The 19,699-nt window shown below is 47.3% G+C and overlaps 2 protein-coding genes across 2 annotated transcripts; both read left to right on the plus strand.

The window, feature by feature from the left end:
- Positions 1 to 668: 668 nt before the first annotated feature.
- Positions 669 to 12,489, plus strand: ODAD4 (outer dynein arm docking complex subunit 4; the record flags this gene model as incomplete). Its single annotated transcript, XM_084301119.1, has 13 exons — positions 669 to 770; positions 1,335 to 1,466; positions 1,759 to 1,912; positions 3,884 to 3,945; positions 4,980 to 5,136; positions 6,118 to 6,342; positions 7,394 to 7,601; positions 9,076 to 9,162; positions 9,378 to 9,574; positions 9,764 to 9,864; positions 10,671 to 10,749; positions 11,846 to 11,911; positions 11,960 to 12,489. 13 exons carry the CDS (start codon positions 669 to 671, stop codon positions 12,487 to 12,489), a joined length of 2,100 nt encoding a protein of 699 aa, XP_084157245.1.
- A 2,701-nt stretch (positions 12,490 to 15,190) lies between these two features.
- Positions 15,191 to 19,512, plus strand: CNP (2'',3''-cyclic nucleotide 3'' phosphodiesterase). The gene is made up of 3 exons (XM_084301085.1): positions 15,191 to 15,854; positions 16,447 to 16,589; positions 17,160 to 19,512. The coding sequence occupies exons 1-3, from the start codon at positions 15,239 to 15,241 to the stop codon at positions 17,610 to 17,612; spliced, it is 1,212 nt and encodes a 403-aa protein (XP_084157211.1). The 5' UTR covers positions 15,191 to 15,238; the 3' UTR covers positions 17,613 to 19,512.
- Positions 19,513 to 19,699: the final 187 nt, after the last annotated feature.

Raw genomic sequence — 19,699 nt, forward strand, 5'->3', positions numbered from 1 at the left:
CTGAGGCATTCACACGACTGCTCTTGCACAGCGGTTTTATGAAGCGCCTGCACTCCCACACTCCCTTTCTTTACAGCCGTGCCTCCAGCGCTGCTGTTTGGAAACGCAGCCTTTAGACCAAAACCCGAACAAGCGCCGGAGCACCGCAGGCTGGACAAGCCGGGTGAGGAAACGCAGCACGAAACACACCACAGCTCCAGCTGCCTGGAATTACCCGGCACGCATTTTGCAGCGAAACGGGCGTTTCCTTCCCGGCCTCGCGCACCTCTCCTATCCGCCGCCCACCCGTGCCCTACTTACACCGTGCCTCTGACCAGCCCACCCCACGCTGCCCTAGCTCGTGGGAAGGCGCTGGGCACGGCACGGCACGGCTCGGTTCGGCAGCATTTCGAGGCGCTCTGCCCACGCCAGCCCCCGGGACCGAGCGCTCCCCACCGGGTCCCCCCCAAACGCTCGGTGCCGGCAGCGGCGCGGCGCGAACCGCAGCAGCCGCACGTGGCCAAAGCGCGGGCGCGGGAAACGGCCTCGCGCCGTGGCGCGCTAAGACGTCACCGCGTGGGCGGGGCTTCGCGCCGAGCCGGAAGCGGGGCGGTTGCCTGGCAACGGTTGCCAGGCGACGGCGGCGGCGGCGGCGACCGGGGCCTGGCCGGGCCTGGCCGGGCCTGGGCATGGCGGCGGTGCCGGTCGGCACCTTCCCCGGCTTCATGACCGAGGGGACGCTGCTGTACCGGCGGGGAGAGTACGGCAAGGCCCTGGCCTGCTTCGACAACGTGAGGGAACCGGGGAGGCCCGGGGGGGAGAGCCCCGAGGGCACAGGAGGGCGGCCTTGCCCCACAGACAGGGGGGGCAGCACGGGAGGAGGGGCTGGTTGCACAGGGGGTGCGTGAGTATGCAGAGAATAATTTGTGCCGAAAAAGTTGGAGTTTTTTGTCCTCGTCCGTCAGACAGATCCGTGTGGGGACGGAGCAGGTTGTGTCCCATATGTGTGTGTGAAGCAGCCGGCCTCCTTTCAGTTGTGCCCAACAACAGGACGAGAGGTGACGGGCACAAACTGAAGCTCTGGAGGCTCCGGCTCAATGTGTGGGGGCATTTCGTTACTGGGAGGGTGACAGAGCATGGGGACAGGCTGCCCAGAGAGGCTGTGGAGTCTCCTTGTCCAGAGATATCCCAAACCCACCTGGGTGCCATCCTGCACGAGGTGCTCTAGGTGACCCTGCTTGGCAGGGGGGGGTGGGACCAGGTGGTCTCCTGGGGTCCCTTCCAGCCTCAGCCATCCTGGGCTTCTGGGCTGCATTCCCAGCACTGATGGCACATGGACGTCTGCTGCATTCCAGGCACTGAAGCTGAGAGCAGAAGACAAGCACTGCCTAGTTGCCCGCTCAAAATGTTACCTGAGACTTGGAGACACGGAAAATTCCCTGAAAGATGCTGAAGCTTCTCTCCAAAATGACAAAACGTTCCCCAAGGTAAACGGCACGAAGCAGGAAGAGGCTGGGGTGGCCAAGGACAGGTCTTTTATCTGAAGGGTCTGGGAGGCAGCGTTGTGTAAAAATAGATAACTCTAAAAGCAAAATCAGCCTCGCTCTGCACTCTGGCCCCTTTTAGTGCTTCCAGAGGAGGGGAGGTGCTTTGTCAGCTGAGGAAGAGTTACAGGATTACGCTTTATTGTATGAAAACCTGATAGCATACAGCTTTCCCTTCAGCCTAATGGGGAATTAGTTGAGATTTCTGAAGTGTTTTCATTTTTTTCCTTTTCAGGGCCTTTACCAAAAAGCTGAGACATTATATACCATGGGTGACTTTGAGTTTGCACTAGTGTTTTACCACCGAGGCTACAGACTACGCCCAGAACTACAGAAGTTCAGGCTGGGTATCCAGAAATCCCAGGAGGCAATTGTCAACTGCATTGGAAGTAAGCAGCTTGATTTTATGATGCCTGTGAGCACAGCTGGAAGCTGTTCACTGGACAGCTGATGGCATATTAGCTCTGCAGGTGAGCTAAGGACCCTATAACAGCAGTCTCTTTGCTTCTAGATTCATGTGCTCAGTGGCCATTGTCAGATGAAACCAGATAGTACCAAAAAAAAGCACAGCCCCATTCTTTTCTTTTTCTTCTGCTTTTTTTTTTTTTTTTTTTTGGCTGAATGCCTATTCATATACAGAGTCCAATAACTTCAGTTACGGAAGTGAATTTGTTCTAAATCATACAGAACAAAGCAGCTCGTCTGCTTATGGCCCTACTGATTACAGAATCCATTTTGAAATCTTTATCCCAGTATTAAAAGTTTGTAATGAAATTTGCCTTGCTACCTGAGACTGGCCTTCCTGAGATCCTGATTTTCCTCCAATTGCCATTGCATAAGAGCAGTGAAACTGTTGACTATTGCAATGGAGCACTGCTTTCATAATTTCTGGCGTAGATCGTAGAGCTGCGTCCTGCAGGAGACAGAAAAGGCCAAGGACCTAGTGATGTTAGAAAGTAAACGGAAAATTTTTCCCTTAGTTTTTCTCTTAGCAATGCTGTCACGTGCAGACAAGCGTGGACAAGATGTGCACCCACTCTTGAGCACACAGACACCTCTCAGCTGGGGCTGCCACCTTAGACAAGTGGCTTATCAGGTGCACAGCTCCCAAGGGTGCTGTAAAACCCGCCGAGCTAGTTAGGAACTGCCCAGGTGGATCCTCCAAGAGCCTGTCCCGTCATGGAGCCAGGACACACCCTGCCTGCACACCCCTACAGAGGCCTCGATCCTCCAGATACTTGGGCACCTCGCTCTCCCTGAAATCAGTTTCAAAATTTCAATCCACCTCCAGTGCTGCAGATTAGCTTATTGTCCCAGCTGTGTAAAAGCCTGAAACTCTTCTATACATATTATTTAAACAAACAAACAAACAAACAACAACAACAACAAAGTGAAAGTTTCCAGATCTGGCTTGCTTTCCTCCATCACCACTGCTCTCTTAGACTAATACAAATGCCTTGATGTCTTCATAGCTCTCAGTCAAAATGCTTGTCATGCTTGATATACTGAGCTAAATGCTTTAAATGTGTTCAAGCATCTGGACTGTATGCAAATGAACAGAATAAAACCCAAAACATTTTCCAATCAAGTGGCAACTGCTAGATGCAAGGGAAAAGAAGCAAGGAAACATATTAGTATTTGATCCATATGTTGAAATAGTTGTGAAATGCACATACATTAGCAGGGCATATCCTCCAAATTGCTTTACTGAATCTGCTTTGCTCGGCAGGTTCAGAAACGCCTGCCTTCTGGGATATGTGGATACTCACATCACTGAGCTTGGCTGAGCTGTCTTGCTGGAGGAAATCGTTCTCGAACAACAGCAGCCGAATCTCCTTCCTTCCTTCTGACCAGACCAAAACAAAGAGTTGTTTTTCACACTTTCCTCCACTGCCAGGGTGCAATCTGAATAGCAGAAGTGAAAATGAAATGGGAGTTTTGCCCTAATGTCAGTGCACAAAAACTTTAAAGTAGTTCTCTGTACTGCTGGATATCCCCATGCTTATGAGCTTTCCTTCCATTTTAAGCTTCAGCTTTGATTCCTCAGAAGAACCTGCCACCCTTTTTCTTCCTCTGTCTCCATGTAGATGTAGCACGTCTCTGTAGGAAAACTGCACTGAGATGGGAGTCCCCTGGTGCCATAAGAAAGTAATAATTAAAATCCAGAGAAGACTGCATCTATGAGCTGTAATTCCTACTTAAAGACCATACCAACATCCACATATTTCTTTTGAAATAATTAAGAAAGCTTTATTTGAAACAGGACATTATAGGCTTGGCACATTTATGGTCATTTTAGTTTCTAAAGCTTCGATACTGCTGTTCTTGAACACTAAGAAGTATTTTCTCTGTATTTGCAGGTCCATCCTCAGTTAAACTGGAGAACAAAGAGGATCTCTGCTTTATAAGCAGGCAGGCAGAGGTACAGTGTGAAGAGCTCCTGCTTTAGAAGCTAACTAGTTATTATAATGCTAATGTAATCTGAAATAGGCTCTAGAGGATTAATAGATCCTGCAGCAACGTGGATGGGGATACGGCTGGTCTAGTGAAGCGCATTCTGAGCGGACAAAACAAGCTGATACATTATGAGAGTTTTTATGTACCTACTTTTAACATAGTTGTGGCTCAAGCTACACGAAATAGAAAGGAGAAGACAGAGGGGTAGGGAAGAGCAACCAAGGAGAAATGAAGCCCAGACTGAGAATCCTTCACCAGCCTGACTGCTCGTTCTGTTGTATGTTGCTGACCGCCCATCAAAGGCTAATAAGTAACAGCACTGAGGTCAGAGCTAGGGTACATTTATCTAGAATATTTACTTTAGTCTTACCTGATGTTTAAGGTTCACATTTTTGATAATGGACACTTTCTCAATTGCTTAATTTTGGGGTGGTCCACTGAAGTAATGCCTCACTCCTCTGTGATGCCAAGCCATATTTCCCTGTGAAGTCAGTGCCGTGAATGCGCATTGCTTCGTTCAGCTGCAATTATGCGTACTCTGTGGTAAAAATAATTTGTACAAAGGGGGCTAAATATTGGTGCTATAATCATTGGGATTTTGAATGTGAGACTTCAGAAATACTGTCCTGATGTTTCAGAAGCCGTGGTAGAGCTGTCTTTGTCTTTGATGCTGGAGAACTAGACCTGCCTTTGCCACAGCCTTAATGTCCTGGCACAGCACTGACCTGGGCTCCCTCCAGAACAGAATAAGACTGAGGAGCAGAACTAACTCTTGGTCTTATTACAATGCCTTCTCCTTCTCTTGAAAGCGAGGGAGCACACTTGGGCACAACATTTGCTGCTGACCAAAGCTCTTGGTGACATACTGACTTCTTGCTTTGACTTAAAAAGTAATTGGGCCTACATTGACGGTAAACAACTCTGAAAGCCAGACCTTCCTGATAATGCTAGTATTTCCCACTAATCTCACCCAACTTAATTTATTTTTTCTTGCTGTAGAGCAAAAAAGCAGATCAGAAACTCCAAATAAAACTGACCAAGGATCAACAGTGGACAAAGAAACAGGAGCCCCAGAGGAACCCAAAAGTAGAGCGACAGCTTCTTGGAGAGCTTTATGCTGACAAGGCCTACCTAGAAAAGTTGCTCAAGGATGAAGGTCTTTCTCCATTGTATTTAACTAAGTGCTCCTTCTAGGCAGGGTCTTCTTTCCTTCTTTTATATCCTTATTACCACAATTCCTTACTTGTATCAGAGCTCAGATAGCACAGAGAGTTTGCAGTGGTCTTGAGAGAGGCAGATATCTGGAGAGTTCAGGCATTTTTGGAGCCAGATCCAATATTCATAACTGTGTCTGAACATGTTTCCTTCCTTATTAAATGATAGGCTTTTAAAACAAACAATAAATCAATTCCAAGCAATCTGTGCTGATGAAATAAAAAGCAGAAACAACAGCATTACAACTTAATTTCTGGCATGACGTTAAATTCTAATAACACTTGCATTAAGTGCAAAGCACTGCTAATGAGACTGTGCCTCAATCATGGCTTTCTTGTAAATGCTGTTAAGATCAAGATGCAGGAATCAGAGAAGTATCTTTATTTCAGAACTAGGCAGAAAGGTCGTTCCCATGTAGTCATTCATCTAAGAAACTGTTTACCCAGTAACAGAGGAATAATTCAGAATTTAGTCTACTCACCGGGTTTATGGTATTACTGGCATTAATAATACATAAGGGCCATCTGGTTTCCAGCCATGTTAAAGTCCTCTCAGCTTCCACCTCACAATTTAATCCACTACTTTCTAAAGTGCCATTTGAGTACAAGTGTCCCATATAGTTGTCCTGTCCAAGAGGACAAATGCTCATGCACCACAGCTGGCCCTCATTAATTGGGCATCTTCTTTGGCTCTTCATTAAAGAAGGCAGCGGCTTACAGGAGCTGGGAACAACAGCTTTAGCTCACCAGGAGAATTTTCTGTAACTTCTCTCCTAATCACATCAGTTCTGAGGAGAATTAAAGACTTTAATTCCCAGGACTGTCTGTCAGAGCAGAACATTCACAAGCAGTCCCCCAGTGAACTGCAGCTTTGTCCCTCACATACATTAATGTTTTCCTGCGTTCTACCATCTTATTTTCAGATCTGATGAAGAGCAGCACAAAGAAGGGGATCAAAGTAGCAGACATGGTGTTGAGTGGCATTGCCTACCTGGACACACGCACTGAGTTCTGGCAGCAGCAGAAGCCTATTTATGCCCGTGTGAGGGAGCGTAAGCTCAGGCAGCAAAAGTGGATCCGAGACAAGAAGCGAAAACCGGCTGAGGTTGCCAGATACATTGTGAAGAGTATGGAGGACATTGATATGTGTATGTGTCCTGGCTGGAAACAGTAAGAAAGTGATGATTGGCATATGTGACTATTTGCTGTACTATTTTACAGCCCAGAACAACAGAAGCAGTGTGCAAGTACTAACAAACAGTAGCAGGTGGTTTGGGGAAGTATTTGCTTTCACATTCTCCATCTTTTCCAAGGCAACACTTCCTTAGATATAGAATCCAATGCATTTTCCTTTTTTTAATCTTTTTTTTTTTTTTCCTGTACTTGAGGTATTGCTGATTGCTTTTCAGAACATCACTTAGATACAAAAGCCAGGTCAGCCACTGCTGCATACTTAGCAAGTGCCTCTGGCTGGTCTAGTAATCAGAAGCTGTTTTACCAAAAAAAATGCAGGGCACTGAAGTAAATAATTTCTGCAGTTGAAAAATACCTTTGCGGAGAGCTGAAGAAGCTGAAAAATAGTGATCTGGAAGGAAGAAGTAATTCAGCCACTTTTACCCTTGCTTTCTACTTATACTACATATTTTATGACTCAAGGACAAGAATTTGGTGTTACTGCCATTCAGTTCATTTAAGCTACAGCTTGGTGAAGGCAGTGCCAGAAACATCCTGCAGTCCACTCCCCACAGCACTGCAGCCAGCTGGGTACAATAAACAGAGCTTGCCAGGAAAGTGCAAGGGGCTAATTTAGGAGATAAAAAACTAAGCACTGTAGCTAGTACTTCATCTCCGTGATCAGGCTGCCCTGCTTCAATGACTTTTTGCTTTCAAAAACTTCAGACAACAAGCATCGTTCTCATTTATTTTTCCTCAGCAAGTGTGAAGTCTTACCAGAGTTATCTCTCCTTGCTTGCTGTGATGAAAGTGATTTCCAGGAGTGCCAGACGGAGGGGCTGAAGTACCATCTCCCAAGAGCAGATTTCGTGGAGATTGAATGGAGGAATGTAGGATACGCATGAAGAGTTAGGAGCTCTAACCATTCCCAAGCTTTGCCTGAAGCGTACATAACTGCACTCAGTCCTACTTCCCCAATATTGCTGTGTCCCTGCCCTAACACTAACCTTTCCTCTTTGTCTCTAGTACTGACCGGTGGCTCCCCCGAAGAAAGCTGCAAGAAAGCTGAGCATGTGCTAAAAACAATACAAGGATGGTCAGATGATGAAGTTCCCAACAAGAATGAACTGATTGGAAACCTGCACAGCTGCATTGGGAATGCTCAGTTAGAGATGGGCCAGATGGAAGCAGCCCTGCAAAGCCATAAAATGGATCTCGAATTTGCTAGGCAGAAGTAAGTGCTGAGAAGTTTAGATAGATGGGGAAAAGATCCAACATACAGAGGAAAGTATCTCTGTTAAGATGTTTTAGCATCTGGTAACACTGTAATTCTTTCACCCGGAGATTTAACAGGGCAATGTGTACAGACTCTGTCCACATGCAGTGGTCCCTAGTGACTTCACTATTTCAAAAATAAGGTGACTTAAGCAGATTTTTAAAGGACCTAGCACACGCAAAGTATCTAAATCCATGCTGAAGCAAAGCAGAAGAGAACACAAGTTCCAGCCTCAGCACTGCAGCCTCTAGTATGCATTTCCTTCTCAGGAAGGTCAGAGTCTAAATTGCACAAGTTTTCTCCTACATTTTCCCTTAAAGTCATTTGCATTCAAATCGTGATGATAGGTGTGAAATGTTGATAAAAGATACAGTTGCTCATATAGAACACATTCTGCAGCAGCACTTTCAGCTAAAACTGAATGGAGCAAATGTAGTCTTAAGAATTAGTAATAGAGTTTTACAAAGCACATGAGAAAACACTGAATAGTTGCTTGAATTGAGGTTATTTTGGTTTTATTTCTGCCGATACTATATAAGACCTAAAATGTTACAGCCTCACTGTTTGTCCTTTTCAAAAAGCACATTTTTAATTATAGGTTTAACAATTTCTGCATCTCTCCTTGTGATTTCCACTCCACAGTTACACCACATAAAGTTAAGACTTAGCAGAAGCTAGGCAGGAATGAGATCCGTCATTTTACTACTTTTTCAAACCGACTGAAGGCTGTATTTGAAGGACAGAAACACAGTCATTACCGAGAGGAACTCGCCCTCTGGTGGCTGGAGTTCAGCAGTGGCCAGGGGAGACACTGGTAATGACTCGCATAACCCACAGCAACACATTTTTTCTCTCGTTTCATCACTTTTTTTTCAAGGCACGGGTAGTCAAAGCAGGCCACTTCTGAAGTTGGGAATGAGGACTAATTAAAGGAAAAAAAAAAAAGCTACATTATGATAGAAGAAGCTGCCTCTAGCATTGGGCAAAATCTCATTCAAGGCACTGGGAACAAGGCCTGTAACCAGGAATCTGTTAATGAGACATATTGCAGACACTTGTGTCTTCAATTTCCTCTTGGACAATACCAATTTATTAGTGTTAGGGACCTAAGAACTGGTAGGGGATTTCCATGGGATCCACATGGCAACAAAGAGAAACTGAGGCAAAGAAAAGACTCACGAGGGCTGCCAGATTTGCACAAAATATTGAAGACAAAACTAAACTGGTTTTCCCCATATTACAGGGTGTTGCGATGCTGTAGATGAAAATAAAGTTTTACCTTGTTTTGATGACTTTCAACCTTTACTTCTACTTCTCAACACTTACTTTCATGTTAAGAGCCAAAGAAAATATATGGGGTTGAAAAAAGCACAGACTGTATCAGGAACAAGGCTGTTTCAGCTACTGCAACTTCTCTTTCTTTTCAACACAGCGATTTACCAGATGCCATATCCAGAGCCCTTGATAACATCGGCAGAGTTTATGCCAGAATCGGCAAATTCCAGGAAGCTATTGACACGTATGTAAAATGAGTAACAGAAAAGGCGTAAGGTTGTGTTTCGAATTTAACAGATGCTGTCTTTTCAGTTTGTTTAATTGTACTGCTAGAAAGAGGGCTGAGAAAGTTTTAATCACAGTACCTGGAACACTTTGTGTATAGAATCCATGGTTGAAATTATAACTGCACCTAGTGAGATTCAGCAATAGTCTTTCTTTCTTACTCTCTGCTTGAAGTTGGGAGGAGAAAATTCCAATGGCAAAATCAAGCCTGGAAAAGACCTGGCTGTTCCACGAAATTGGCCGATGTTACCTTGAGCTTGATAAAGCTGAAGCAGCCCGAAATTACGGAGAGAAGTCCCTGCAGTCAGCAGATGAAGAGGGAGATGTTGAGTGGCAACTCCATGCTAGCGTACTGGTGGCACAAGCACAAGGTAAAGATGTCACCACAATATTTCTTTAAGGACAGATGGCAGCCTGTCTGTTCAGCTTCTTACATACCTGTCATTTAACAACCAAAGTAACTGTTCTGATTAAGATCTCTCACAGGAGACTTGCTTGACTAACAGTTGTTCTTCTCTTTATCTTGGGTTAAAATAGATATTTTCATTTGTCCCTTACAGAAAAATTAAAGGATTACCGCTCTGCAATCATGACCTTTGAAAAAGCACTTGAGAAGGCAAAGCTTGTTCACGATGATCCTGCTCAGAAGGCCATCATTACTGTAAGTGGCTTGGTGCAAAGTGGAGAGAAGCTTGCGGCAGCATCAATAAGTTAGCTGTAAATGTTGTTTAGCAGCCTGCGAATTAAGAAAATGTCACTTCCTAGCTAGTGTGTTAAGAGGGGGAAAATGCAGCCTCTGAAGCAAAAAGTTATGAAGCCTCCTGGCTCAGAAAACTTAATCTCAGTTTGTGAACCACTACAACACCTAGAAGGCTGAAGCTCTAGCTCTGTTTAGGTCAAGGGAAAATTTTTATTTGAACTCCCTTTCTCATGCAGAATACAGAAATCCCTTCTCTACATTCAGTGCCTGTTAGAATGCAGGGCTAATCAAAGCTTACCCTTTTGTGGCCTCTCCAAAGTGTCCCAGAGAAACCACTTTGCATCAGATCAGAACATCTGGGGCATTGGTGGTGACACAAGGATAAAGCAGTCTGCACATTTTGGTAGCCTGACAGCGGGTTGTGGGTGATCTTCTGACCTCAGTCAGCTTGCCAGGGAACAGGTACAGCATCAACACATACCTATTTGGTGATCCCTCATGGGTGTTCAAAGTTGAAGCAGAGCCTGTTTTCCTGCCAGAAGGAGAACAATAGTTTGGAAGAGATTAAATCTTCAGGGGAGGAGACATTTGATAAGGGATACTAACAGATAGCAATCACTGCAGGGAGGAACAAAGCATGTTGTTGCAGAGAGTTTTGAGGTAGGAAAGGAGCAAGCAATGACAGCAGAGATCAAAGAGAAATAGAAAAAACTTGGATATATAGCTGTATTTCTATAGCCTTCACTAATAAGCCACATCAATTTCAGGCCTTAGATGACGTGAGCAGAAGCTTCATTGAAGACCTAAAAGAAAGAGGAAGAGAACTGAGAGATTACTCTTTTAAAGGTAGTTGTCATCTAGACCTCTGCACCACGTAAATGTAAAAATTTCCCACTTTCCTTTTCTGGCATGGGAACAAAACACCCCATTCCTAGGTCCAAGGATTGAAATTTCTGGACTGCTTGCATCCTCTGTACTAGTATGCTGTAGCAGGAATTCATTTATATGTGATGCCATAGCATAGTTAAGATTTGTGGCCTCATTTTTTTGACAGTGAGGGCTTCATTTCCAGGATAACAGTGAGGGACTCTGGCTTCTCTTCAGCTCTATCCTTTGTAAAAAGCTTCTTTTAATAACAGTGAAAGCAGCCCCAGTGCCCAGAATGTGTAGTGGTGGGCACAGCCAGAAGCAAAATAGTGTCAAAATGCAACCGCAAAAATGACCATAAATAAATGAGACCCGCAGTGCTGAGGCATTCAAAAACATCAGCAAATCCTAGAGCCCACATAGTGTAACAGTATTGATTTTCTGTCACCTTTTAAATGACGACACGTGCTACTGAGCACCTGCAGCATGAAGCATGACAGAGTAAGTCACAGTTCCATTGCAAAAGATACTGCTCTTCCTCTGAACACACGTTATGTGTCCTTCCTAGAGCAAAACTCACACAAAGAGCAATCCCTACGCTGCCCCAGCAAGTAGGGCTGCAGAAAGAGGGGAGCAGAGTGGAATCCCCAGGAGTGCAGCATCCTCATGGTTATTTGAAGCCCCAGACTCAGAACACAAACTGAATTCCTGCAGCTCTGCTCCCAGGTCTGGCCGTGGCCATCTCAGAGCTGTATCTAGCCTGAGCAGGAGATGGCAGCACGTCCCAGGCGTCCCCTCTGCGAACACCACACCTGGGCTTCATCTCATGTTCAGTTTGTCAGTTGATGAATCCAGGCCTCACAATGCAACTGCCAGCACCTGCCTTCTGCTCACCTTAGATCATATAGCTCAGTACCTCATATTGCTGGCAAATTTAGCTTTGTGAGACAGGAAATAGAGGAGAGCTTTCTAACCATGGTGATGGAGGCCAAGGGGCTTTTCTTGCACCCTACTGATTGCTCAGTGCTGGAACTTGGTTTAAGATTCCCTTTGCCTCTTCCTCTCCCCCCTCCAGATTATGATTTCAGCAATGAAAACACAGAAGATGACAACTTGGAGAAGGACAGAGAGGGAAAGGAAAGTGGGAAGGAAAGCACAGAGAATCAAGAAGGTGAAAAGGAAAATGAAGGTGCCAAGAACGATAAAGAGCACGAGAGTAAAGAAGAGGAGAGCAAAAGAGATGGCGAGGAGAGCAAAAGAGATGAGGAGAGCAAAAGAGACGGCGAGGAGAGCAAAGGAGACGGCGAGGAGAGCAAAGGAGATGGCGAGGAGAGCAAAGGAGATGGCGAGGAGAGCAAAGGAGATGGCGAGGAGAGCAAAAGAGATGAGGAGAGCAAAAGAGATGAGGAGAGCAAAAGAGACGGCGAGGAGAGCAAAGGAGATGAGGAGAGCAAAAGAGACGGCGAGGAGAGCAAAAGAGACGGCGAGGAGAGCAAAAGAGACGGAGAGGAGAGCAAAGGAGATGGCGAGGAGAGCAAAGGAGATGGCGAGGAGAGCAAAAGAGACGGCGAGGAGAGCAAAAGAGACGGAGAGGAGAGCAAAAGAGACAGTGAGGAGAGCAAAAGAGATGAGGAGAGCAAAAGAGACGGAGAGGAGAGCAAAGGAGACGAAGAAGAAACAGGGCATGATGAAAAGCAGCCAAACCTCGCGTTGGAGTAGAGTAGCATTTCCTGAGCAGTTAGAGGGCAGAATAAACCTTAGTGCCGAGCGTTGCTTTTGCAAACTCCTTTTCCCTTCGCTGTTCCTAAACCCCAGCCGTGCCACGTACCTGCGAGTCCCGGCTCACACAGACGCTCGCTTCGTGCTTTTCCTCCCTTTGCTGGCACAGCTCCCCGGGAGCACGGGGCAAAAAAAAAAACACAACAAAACACACAAACCAAACCAAAAAAAAAAAACCTGGCCCCGAGCTGCGGCGGCCCCCGGGGCCGGGCACCCATCGCCACCGGCCCGGCCCGCCCCGGGGAGGCGCGGCCACGGCGGGGGGGGGAGCTGGGCGGGGGGGTCCCGGTGCTATGAAAGGGGCCGCGATCGCACCCGCCCCAGAGCCGCTGCCCCGCCGCCCCGCTCCGCACCGGCGGCCGCTGCCCTCACCATGGTAAGCGAGGAGCCGGGGTATCCCCGGGGCCGGTTTCATTTCCCGGTGGGGAGGAAGAAACGGGGGGTGTGGGGGGGTAACGGGGCTTCTCCGGGTGTATGGGGGGAGCTCGGGGTGCACGGCACGGCTCTGGGGTCCCGGGGTGCTTGGGGCACGACCCCAAGGGGCTGCAGGGTGGAGCTGGGGGCACAGCAGCTTCTAACCAGGGGGGTCCTGGGCTGTGCAGCCCCCTTCTGGTCCCCAGCCCACCCTGGGGCTCAGTCGGGGTGCAGACACCTTCAGCAGCGTGTGGAGGGGTGCTGGGTCTGGGAGCATCACCCGGCGAGGCCCCGGGACGCGGAGGACAAGCGGGGGCTTTGTGGGGGTCGCAGGCAGGGACAGGACAGGGGCGCGCGTTCAATCGGGGATTGTTCGCCCGGAGGAGCCCGGTCTCTGTAGTGCCATTGTCTGGCCAGGCTGTACGGGGCCCGATTTCATAAAGGCCAGCATTATCCTTCGAGCTGGCTGCTAAACAATGGGTCCTGAGGGTGTTTTCTATTATTGTTCTTTTGTTTGCACGGTTGAAAAGCGGCCTCAGTCACTGCTGGCCACCAGCAGCTGCTTGCTGCAAAATAGCCGGGCTGCCCCGCTCACAGCCGAGCCCTGTGCCACGGCCCTGCTCGGAGATGCTGCTGGTCCCTGCCCGGCCCAAATATCCCCCTCCAGAGCCAGGACACAGCAAGGAGCAGCAGCCCTTGGAGCTGGCTCACACCTCTGCTTCCTTGTCCATGAGGATGAGGGAGCCCTAAATCCCCAGGGAAGGTGGTGTAGGGGCCCCAGGCGAGTTGTGCAGTTCTTCCTCTTCTTGCAGCCCCAGGAGCTCTGCCTGGTTTTGGGGAGTGAGCATGGCTCAGTGTGCCCCAAGCTCTCCATCCCACACTGCTGCACAGCAGCTGCCCCCGGGCACACAGCGCTCCCTGCCCACCTCATCCCTAAGGCAGGGGGGTGCAAGATCCTAGCCCCAGGGTGCTTTGGAACCAAGCCCCACCTGCGAATTTTGGAATAAAGGATAGTTACTTAAATGAAATAGTTGACTTTTTAAACAGGCTTTTCACTCTGCAAGCAGGAAAGGCCTTTCTGCTGTGGGCAGACCACTTGCACAGCATGTAGAAGCCCCCAATTTTTGCATCGCAGGCAGAACTCACTCCTTTGGTTTCACTTCTGGGGCAGAGCTCGGGTACAGGTGCGGGTCCCAGGCTGGGCTGAGTGAGGACATAGCTGGGGAGGGTGGAGAGGCCACACATCAACCCAAAAAAACAACAACTGCCCTGGTGGTGCTATTGAAACCAGTTGGAGAAATCCCTCCCTTCCTTGAGTCCGGTGCTTTCCCAGACCCTGCCGGGAATTATCTGGGTTTCCTGGTACTGGCATTGCTGGCAAGCAGGGAGGCAGAGCCAGTGCCAGCTCCCCAGGGTGCTTTTCCCAAGGCTCCTGCTGCTGCCAAGCTTCTCTGCTGCTCGCAGTTGCTTTCACTTTCGTGTTCAGCTCGGCAGTGGCTGGGGTTGGGCTTGCCCTCGCTGAAAGCAATTTAAATTGCTCCTCATTCAAGGAGGAGCCCAAATTCCCTCCTGCGAGGCACTCACAGTGCTGATGTTCAGCGGGGTACAAAAAAGAGGCAATTCTTGCAGTGAAACAGCCTTCACATGGAAACAGCCTTTCTTACGGAACAGAGGACCCCCAAGCAGACTTAAATCAGCCTGCAATCACTTCAGGACGAGCTGACAGGGTTGCAGCAGCTGCCCCAGCCGCCTGGCTCTTTCATTTCCCCTTTTTCAGGCAGAGTTCCCCCAGACGCACAGCGGCGCCACATTTCTAGTGGCCACAGGTATTTGTTTAAGCGTTCAGAAATAAATTTGATGCTGAAGACTGCTCTGGCTGGGTTTCAGCCCCGTGGTGCCTCCCCAGCTGCAGCCACCGCCACGTGACGGGCAAAGCTTCCCCTTCCTGGTCAGGCAGGGCCCAAGTTGCTGCTGGCAGGCGCCGGAGCAAGGAGCGGGGCAGCACCAGGACAGGGCACAGGCAGGTCCCTGCTGTGGGGAAGGGTTGGGGGAGCTGTGGGAAGTGCTTTAAGCCAAGCGAGGCTCCGGGAAGCGGTGGCACCGCGTCCCCTCAGCCTCCCTTCCTCCCCGCGGAGGCTCTCGGCAGCACGTGCTCACGCAGCAGGAGCGTGGGGTCTCCGGGGGTTGCTAACCTACAAAGCGTTTTCTTCTTGGATTTCAGAACAGAGGCTTCTCGAAGAAGAGCCACACATTCCTGCCTAAAATATTTAGAAAAATGTCTTCTCAATCAGCAAAAGAAAGGCCTGAAAGCTTGCAGTTTCCTTTCCTTGATGACGAAGATACCATCTCCACACTCAAAGAGTCTAAAACCTTTTTTATTTTAAGAGGCCTACCTGGCAGTGGGAAGTCCACTCTTGCCCAGGCTATTCAAGACAGGTATAAAGATGCCTGCAAGGTCATTTCTGTCGATAACTATAAAATTACGCCTGCAATAAGAAGCAGCATTCCTGAAGAATACTCAAAAGTTGATGAGGATCTAGTTGACTATTGCAAACGAGACATCAGCATTATCGTTTTGGATGACACTCACCATGAAAGGGAACGGCTGGACCAACTCTTTGATATTGCTGACAAATACCGGTACAAAGTCATCTTTGCTGAGCCCAAAACCCCGTGGAGAATGGATTGCTCGCAGCTTAAGGAAAAGAATCAATGGAAACTGTCAGCGGAAGACCTGAAGAAGATGAAGCCAAGCTTGGAGAAGGAATTTCTACCCATGTATTTTGGGTGGTTTTTGAGCAAAAGAAGTTCTGAGAACCTGAGGAAGGCTGGCCAGCTCTTCTTAGATGAGCTTGGAAGTCTCAAAGCCTTCAAAAAGGAGAGCAAATATTGTATGTATAGAAGTGTCTTATCAAGTTCTTATTTTGTTGATGAAACATGGGACAACTTTAGTCAGCTTCTACAGTGACGCTCTTAGTTAATCAGGGAAAACTGTTTGAAGATACTAATCCCAGTTTCCCAGAGTTGTCAGATTTGCTTTTGTAATAAAAAAAGTAATAAAATAACTGACAATAACCAGTTCTCAGTGAAAGCCTGTTTAGCTGTGAGGCTGCAGGGCAGTGGGTTAGGATGGCAGCAGCGTTACTCTAGGCAGCTGGGCACCCATGGGTTACTGGGATGGGCTGTGTAGAACAACTGCAAAGTCAAAGAGAAAATGGAAAAAACAAGTGGTCTTGGGGACTTAAGAGACTTCTGCAACATCAGGTTTAAGGTGAGCCATGCTGCTGTGCAGGAGCTTGGCTTTTAATTACATCCACTGATAGTCTAGGTGGAAGGAAGAACTTTATGTATCCATCTAGTCCTTTTTAGCAGTAAGAAAGATGAAGCATGAAGGACAGCTTAGTGGAGAAAGCTGAGATGAGACAGGCTCAGGGGTTGAGGGGTTGATTTTTTCATAGTAACATTGCTTACCTGTGTTTGCAGTTGCTTTTGCTATCGAAGATCCCAAAGTAAAAGTAGATCTCACCAGCTACTTTGTGAAGAGGCCACCTGGGGTCTTACACTGCACCACCAAATACACAGAGTTTGGAAAAGCCCCCGGGGCTGAGGAATACGCGCAGCAAGAAGTGAGTACCACGGCTCCAGCCTTTCCCTGCTGGAGTCTCCCTTCCCCTTCCCAGCTGGGGATCCACACGCCTTGGGAGCGGGCTGGGGGGGCAGCTTTGCTCTCAGCAATGAGGCAAACTGTAGAGAGAGTAAGCATGCCTATATGATAGGAAAGTGATAAGCATGAGGGAGATGGCAACTATTTCCTGATGGCTTCCAAACTAAATATCCCCCCATCACCCCGACTTCCAGCAGCATCCCCAGTAGCTTAACTGGAATGATGGTAAATGGTTCAACAGAAGCATTGATGCTTCTAGCCAAATTATTTCAAAGCAGATGAGCTCGAGAGCCTGTTTGAATTTGGAATTTGTGAAGGAGAAAGATGTGACCAGCCCTGAATTCACAGAGCAGGAACTTCAGGCCATGACCTCCTAGTTGACCACCATGTTTCAAACATGGCAAAGAATGACCATGGCCAGCCAGGACCCTGAGCTTGTGGCCGATAAAGCCAGCCACATTGCTTTAAATTCCACCTGTGCAGCATTGGTTAAAGCTCTGTTCTGGACTTGTCTCCCTCTTTCCTCTCCCAGGCTGTGAAGGCTTCCTACGGCAAAGGCTTCACCTTGTCCATTTCTGCTCTGTTCATCACAACGAAAACTGTTGGTGCCCGTGTGGAGCTGAATGAACAGCAGCTGCTGCTGTGGCCCGGAGATGTCGATAAGCTCCTGTCCACCGACAACCTCCCGAAAGGCAGCCGGGCTCACATCACCCTCGGCTGCGCCAACGGCGTAGAAGCAGTCCAGACTGGGCTCGATCTGCTGGAGTTTGTGAAACTGGAAAAGGCAGGGAACAAAGGGGATGAAGTAGGGGAAATCGGAGGAGGGAAACTGCAGTATTTTGATAATGGTATGTGGATGCTCGTCCTTTCCAAAAAGATCGATGTGAGGGCGATATTCTCAGGTTACTATGGAAAAGGAAAACTTGTGCCTACGCAGAGCACCAACAAGCGGGGCTCTGCTTTTAGTTCCTGCACCATCATCTAAGAGCATGGGCAGGGTAGCTTTCTTTTTTTCTGTTGTTTTTAAAAGGCAAGTAACTCAGTAACCTTTATAATTGTAAAGAGAAATAATTCTACCTTTACTAAAGTAAGCCCTTTTTGCCAACCCCAGTATGAAGTGTCTCTGGGGAGACAGTTTATTGGCCTCTGGAAGAAAACAACCAACTCCTGACTGACAAAGGAGAGCTGTTGAATGACTGCTGTCAGTAACTGAAGTGTTGCTGAGTGCTTTTAATGGAAGACTTTTTGGAAAGAACGAGCTGTGGTGTTCTGCTTGTTTTCTTCCTCAGAGGAAGATCTTCTATGGTCTTTTATAACTTCCCTATGAACCACAATCGTTAGATCTCTATGTGCCAGCACTATATGATCAAGCAGTGGCAGACCAAAGCCTGTACATAACTGGTCTGAAGCCAAGTGAAGTGAACTGCATAATGCCTCTCCCCTCTCCCAAACCAGAGGGACTAAAAGTCAGTAATTCCGGTAGCTGAATTACTAGGAAAGAACCAGTCAGACCCAATTATGGGTCACTTCTGTCAAATGTGGCAGTTACTAATAACTTAGTCCATAGGAAGAGGATTTGCAACAGACATCAGGGTACCTAAAAGCCTTGCGTGTTCTACCCCAGTTCATGCTCAGGCTTCCTTCAAGTGCAGGGAAGAGCTGTGCTGGTGAGCACACAGAAAGAAAGCACATTGCCAGTTAATGTCTGAGAGACAGAAAAAAAAGAAATCACAGAAGAGGAAACAAGTTAAATCTCAGGAGATGCATTCAGTTCCTGCAACATGGCTCCAGTCTTTTCAGAGCACATGTAAGAGTGGGCAGGACCAAGGACTGTCCCGTGCCCTTGTTTTGTAGGGAACAATCCTGCCTTGGCAGGGAGTGGAAGAGATGAACTAATGTCTTTTCCATCTTTATTTTATAGAAACTAAAATCATGTCTGAAGTATAGAACTGTACTTCATGCAAGATTTTACTAGTTTTATCTAATGCACTTGAATGTTAAAAGTTAGGATGGAAGTAACATTGTAATTTAGGAAGTAAATGGAGGTACTGTAACTGCGTAACTTAAGTCTGCTCAAACCTAAACCATTGGCTGGAAAAAAGTTAATGATCAAGTACTTTTGTTATTAAGTCTGTTTTATTAAAGCTTATGTTTTTGCTCTTAGCCAGATTGTTTGTCAGTCATCAGTGGATATGTGGTCACTACTTTACCGTAACAAAAAGCTCAACTAATGGATTCAGGTCAGGACAACAGTTTAAACTCATGCTAGGGCTCAGTGTTTGGTGAACTGCACAGTGAAGTTAATCCGGTATTAATAAATGTAAATACTTACTGTGTTTGACATGCATGTGCTGGGTTCGTATCTGTAAAGGAGCTGTCACACGGGCACAGCCTACCTGTAGCTGTGCGCGCTCAAACCTGCATTGCTCAGGAAGCCCAACTCAGCCTGTGCAAGCAGCATTTCTCCTCTGAACATTTAAAACAAAATCAAGGAGTGCTTTGGGCTAATCTGATAAACACTCCATGTTTTCTAGCAAAGCAAAATACTTCCTGCTGCTGCAAAAAGATGTAATCCCCCCTTACCTTCAAGGGATTAACAGTTGGCTAGCTTCTGCACCAGGAGAGTTGTGAGTGCCATGTGAGAAGTCTCATGCGGTTTTGTTCCATCAAAACTATAAAAAAAAAAATTAACAGCATCTGCCCAGGACAGCTCTTGAGAGTATGCAGGAGCATGCTGAGCCACCTCTCCCTCCAGTGCTCTGGTAACACAACCCAACGCTCCAGCTCACATCCAGCACTGAAATGCACAGCTGGAGCATCTTGTTTATTTGCCTGTTCAAGAACAACAGTGAGACTGTCGTCATTTAAGTTTTTATTAGTTTGTACATCATATACAGTTTATAATAAAGTAAACCAATTGCATATGGTTTTGCTTCAGTCTGTGATATTCTTCATATAAACACATCATTATGAATTATGCCTAATGAAGTAAACAACAAATATTCACATTTTTACCATTCACATCCTAGAAAGGTAAGGGTCCAAAGAGGGACAGTGTTCATACCAATGTGA

Source organism: Netta rufina (genome assembly GCF_964035555.1).
Source record: "Netta rufina genome assembly, chromosome: 24".
Classification (NCBI taxonomy): domain Eukaryota; kingdom Metazoa; phylum Chordata; class Aves; order Anseriformes; family Anatidae; genus Netta; species Netta rufina.

Coding starts and splice junctions, on each gene's coding strand:
- CNP (XM_084301085.1), top strand. CDS start 15,239: ATGTCTTCTCAATCAGCAAAAGAAAGGCCTGAAAGCTTGCAGTTTCCT. Junction 15,855..16,446: donor CAAAAAGGAGAGCAAATATT/GTATGTATAGAA, acceptor CTGTGTTTGCAG/TTGCTTTTGCTATCGAAGAT. Junction 16,590..17,159: donor AGGAATACGCGCAGCAAGAA/GTGAGTACCACG, acceptor TTCCTCTCCCAG/GCTGTGAAGGCTTCCTACGG.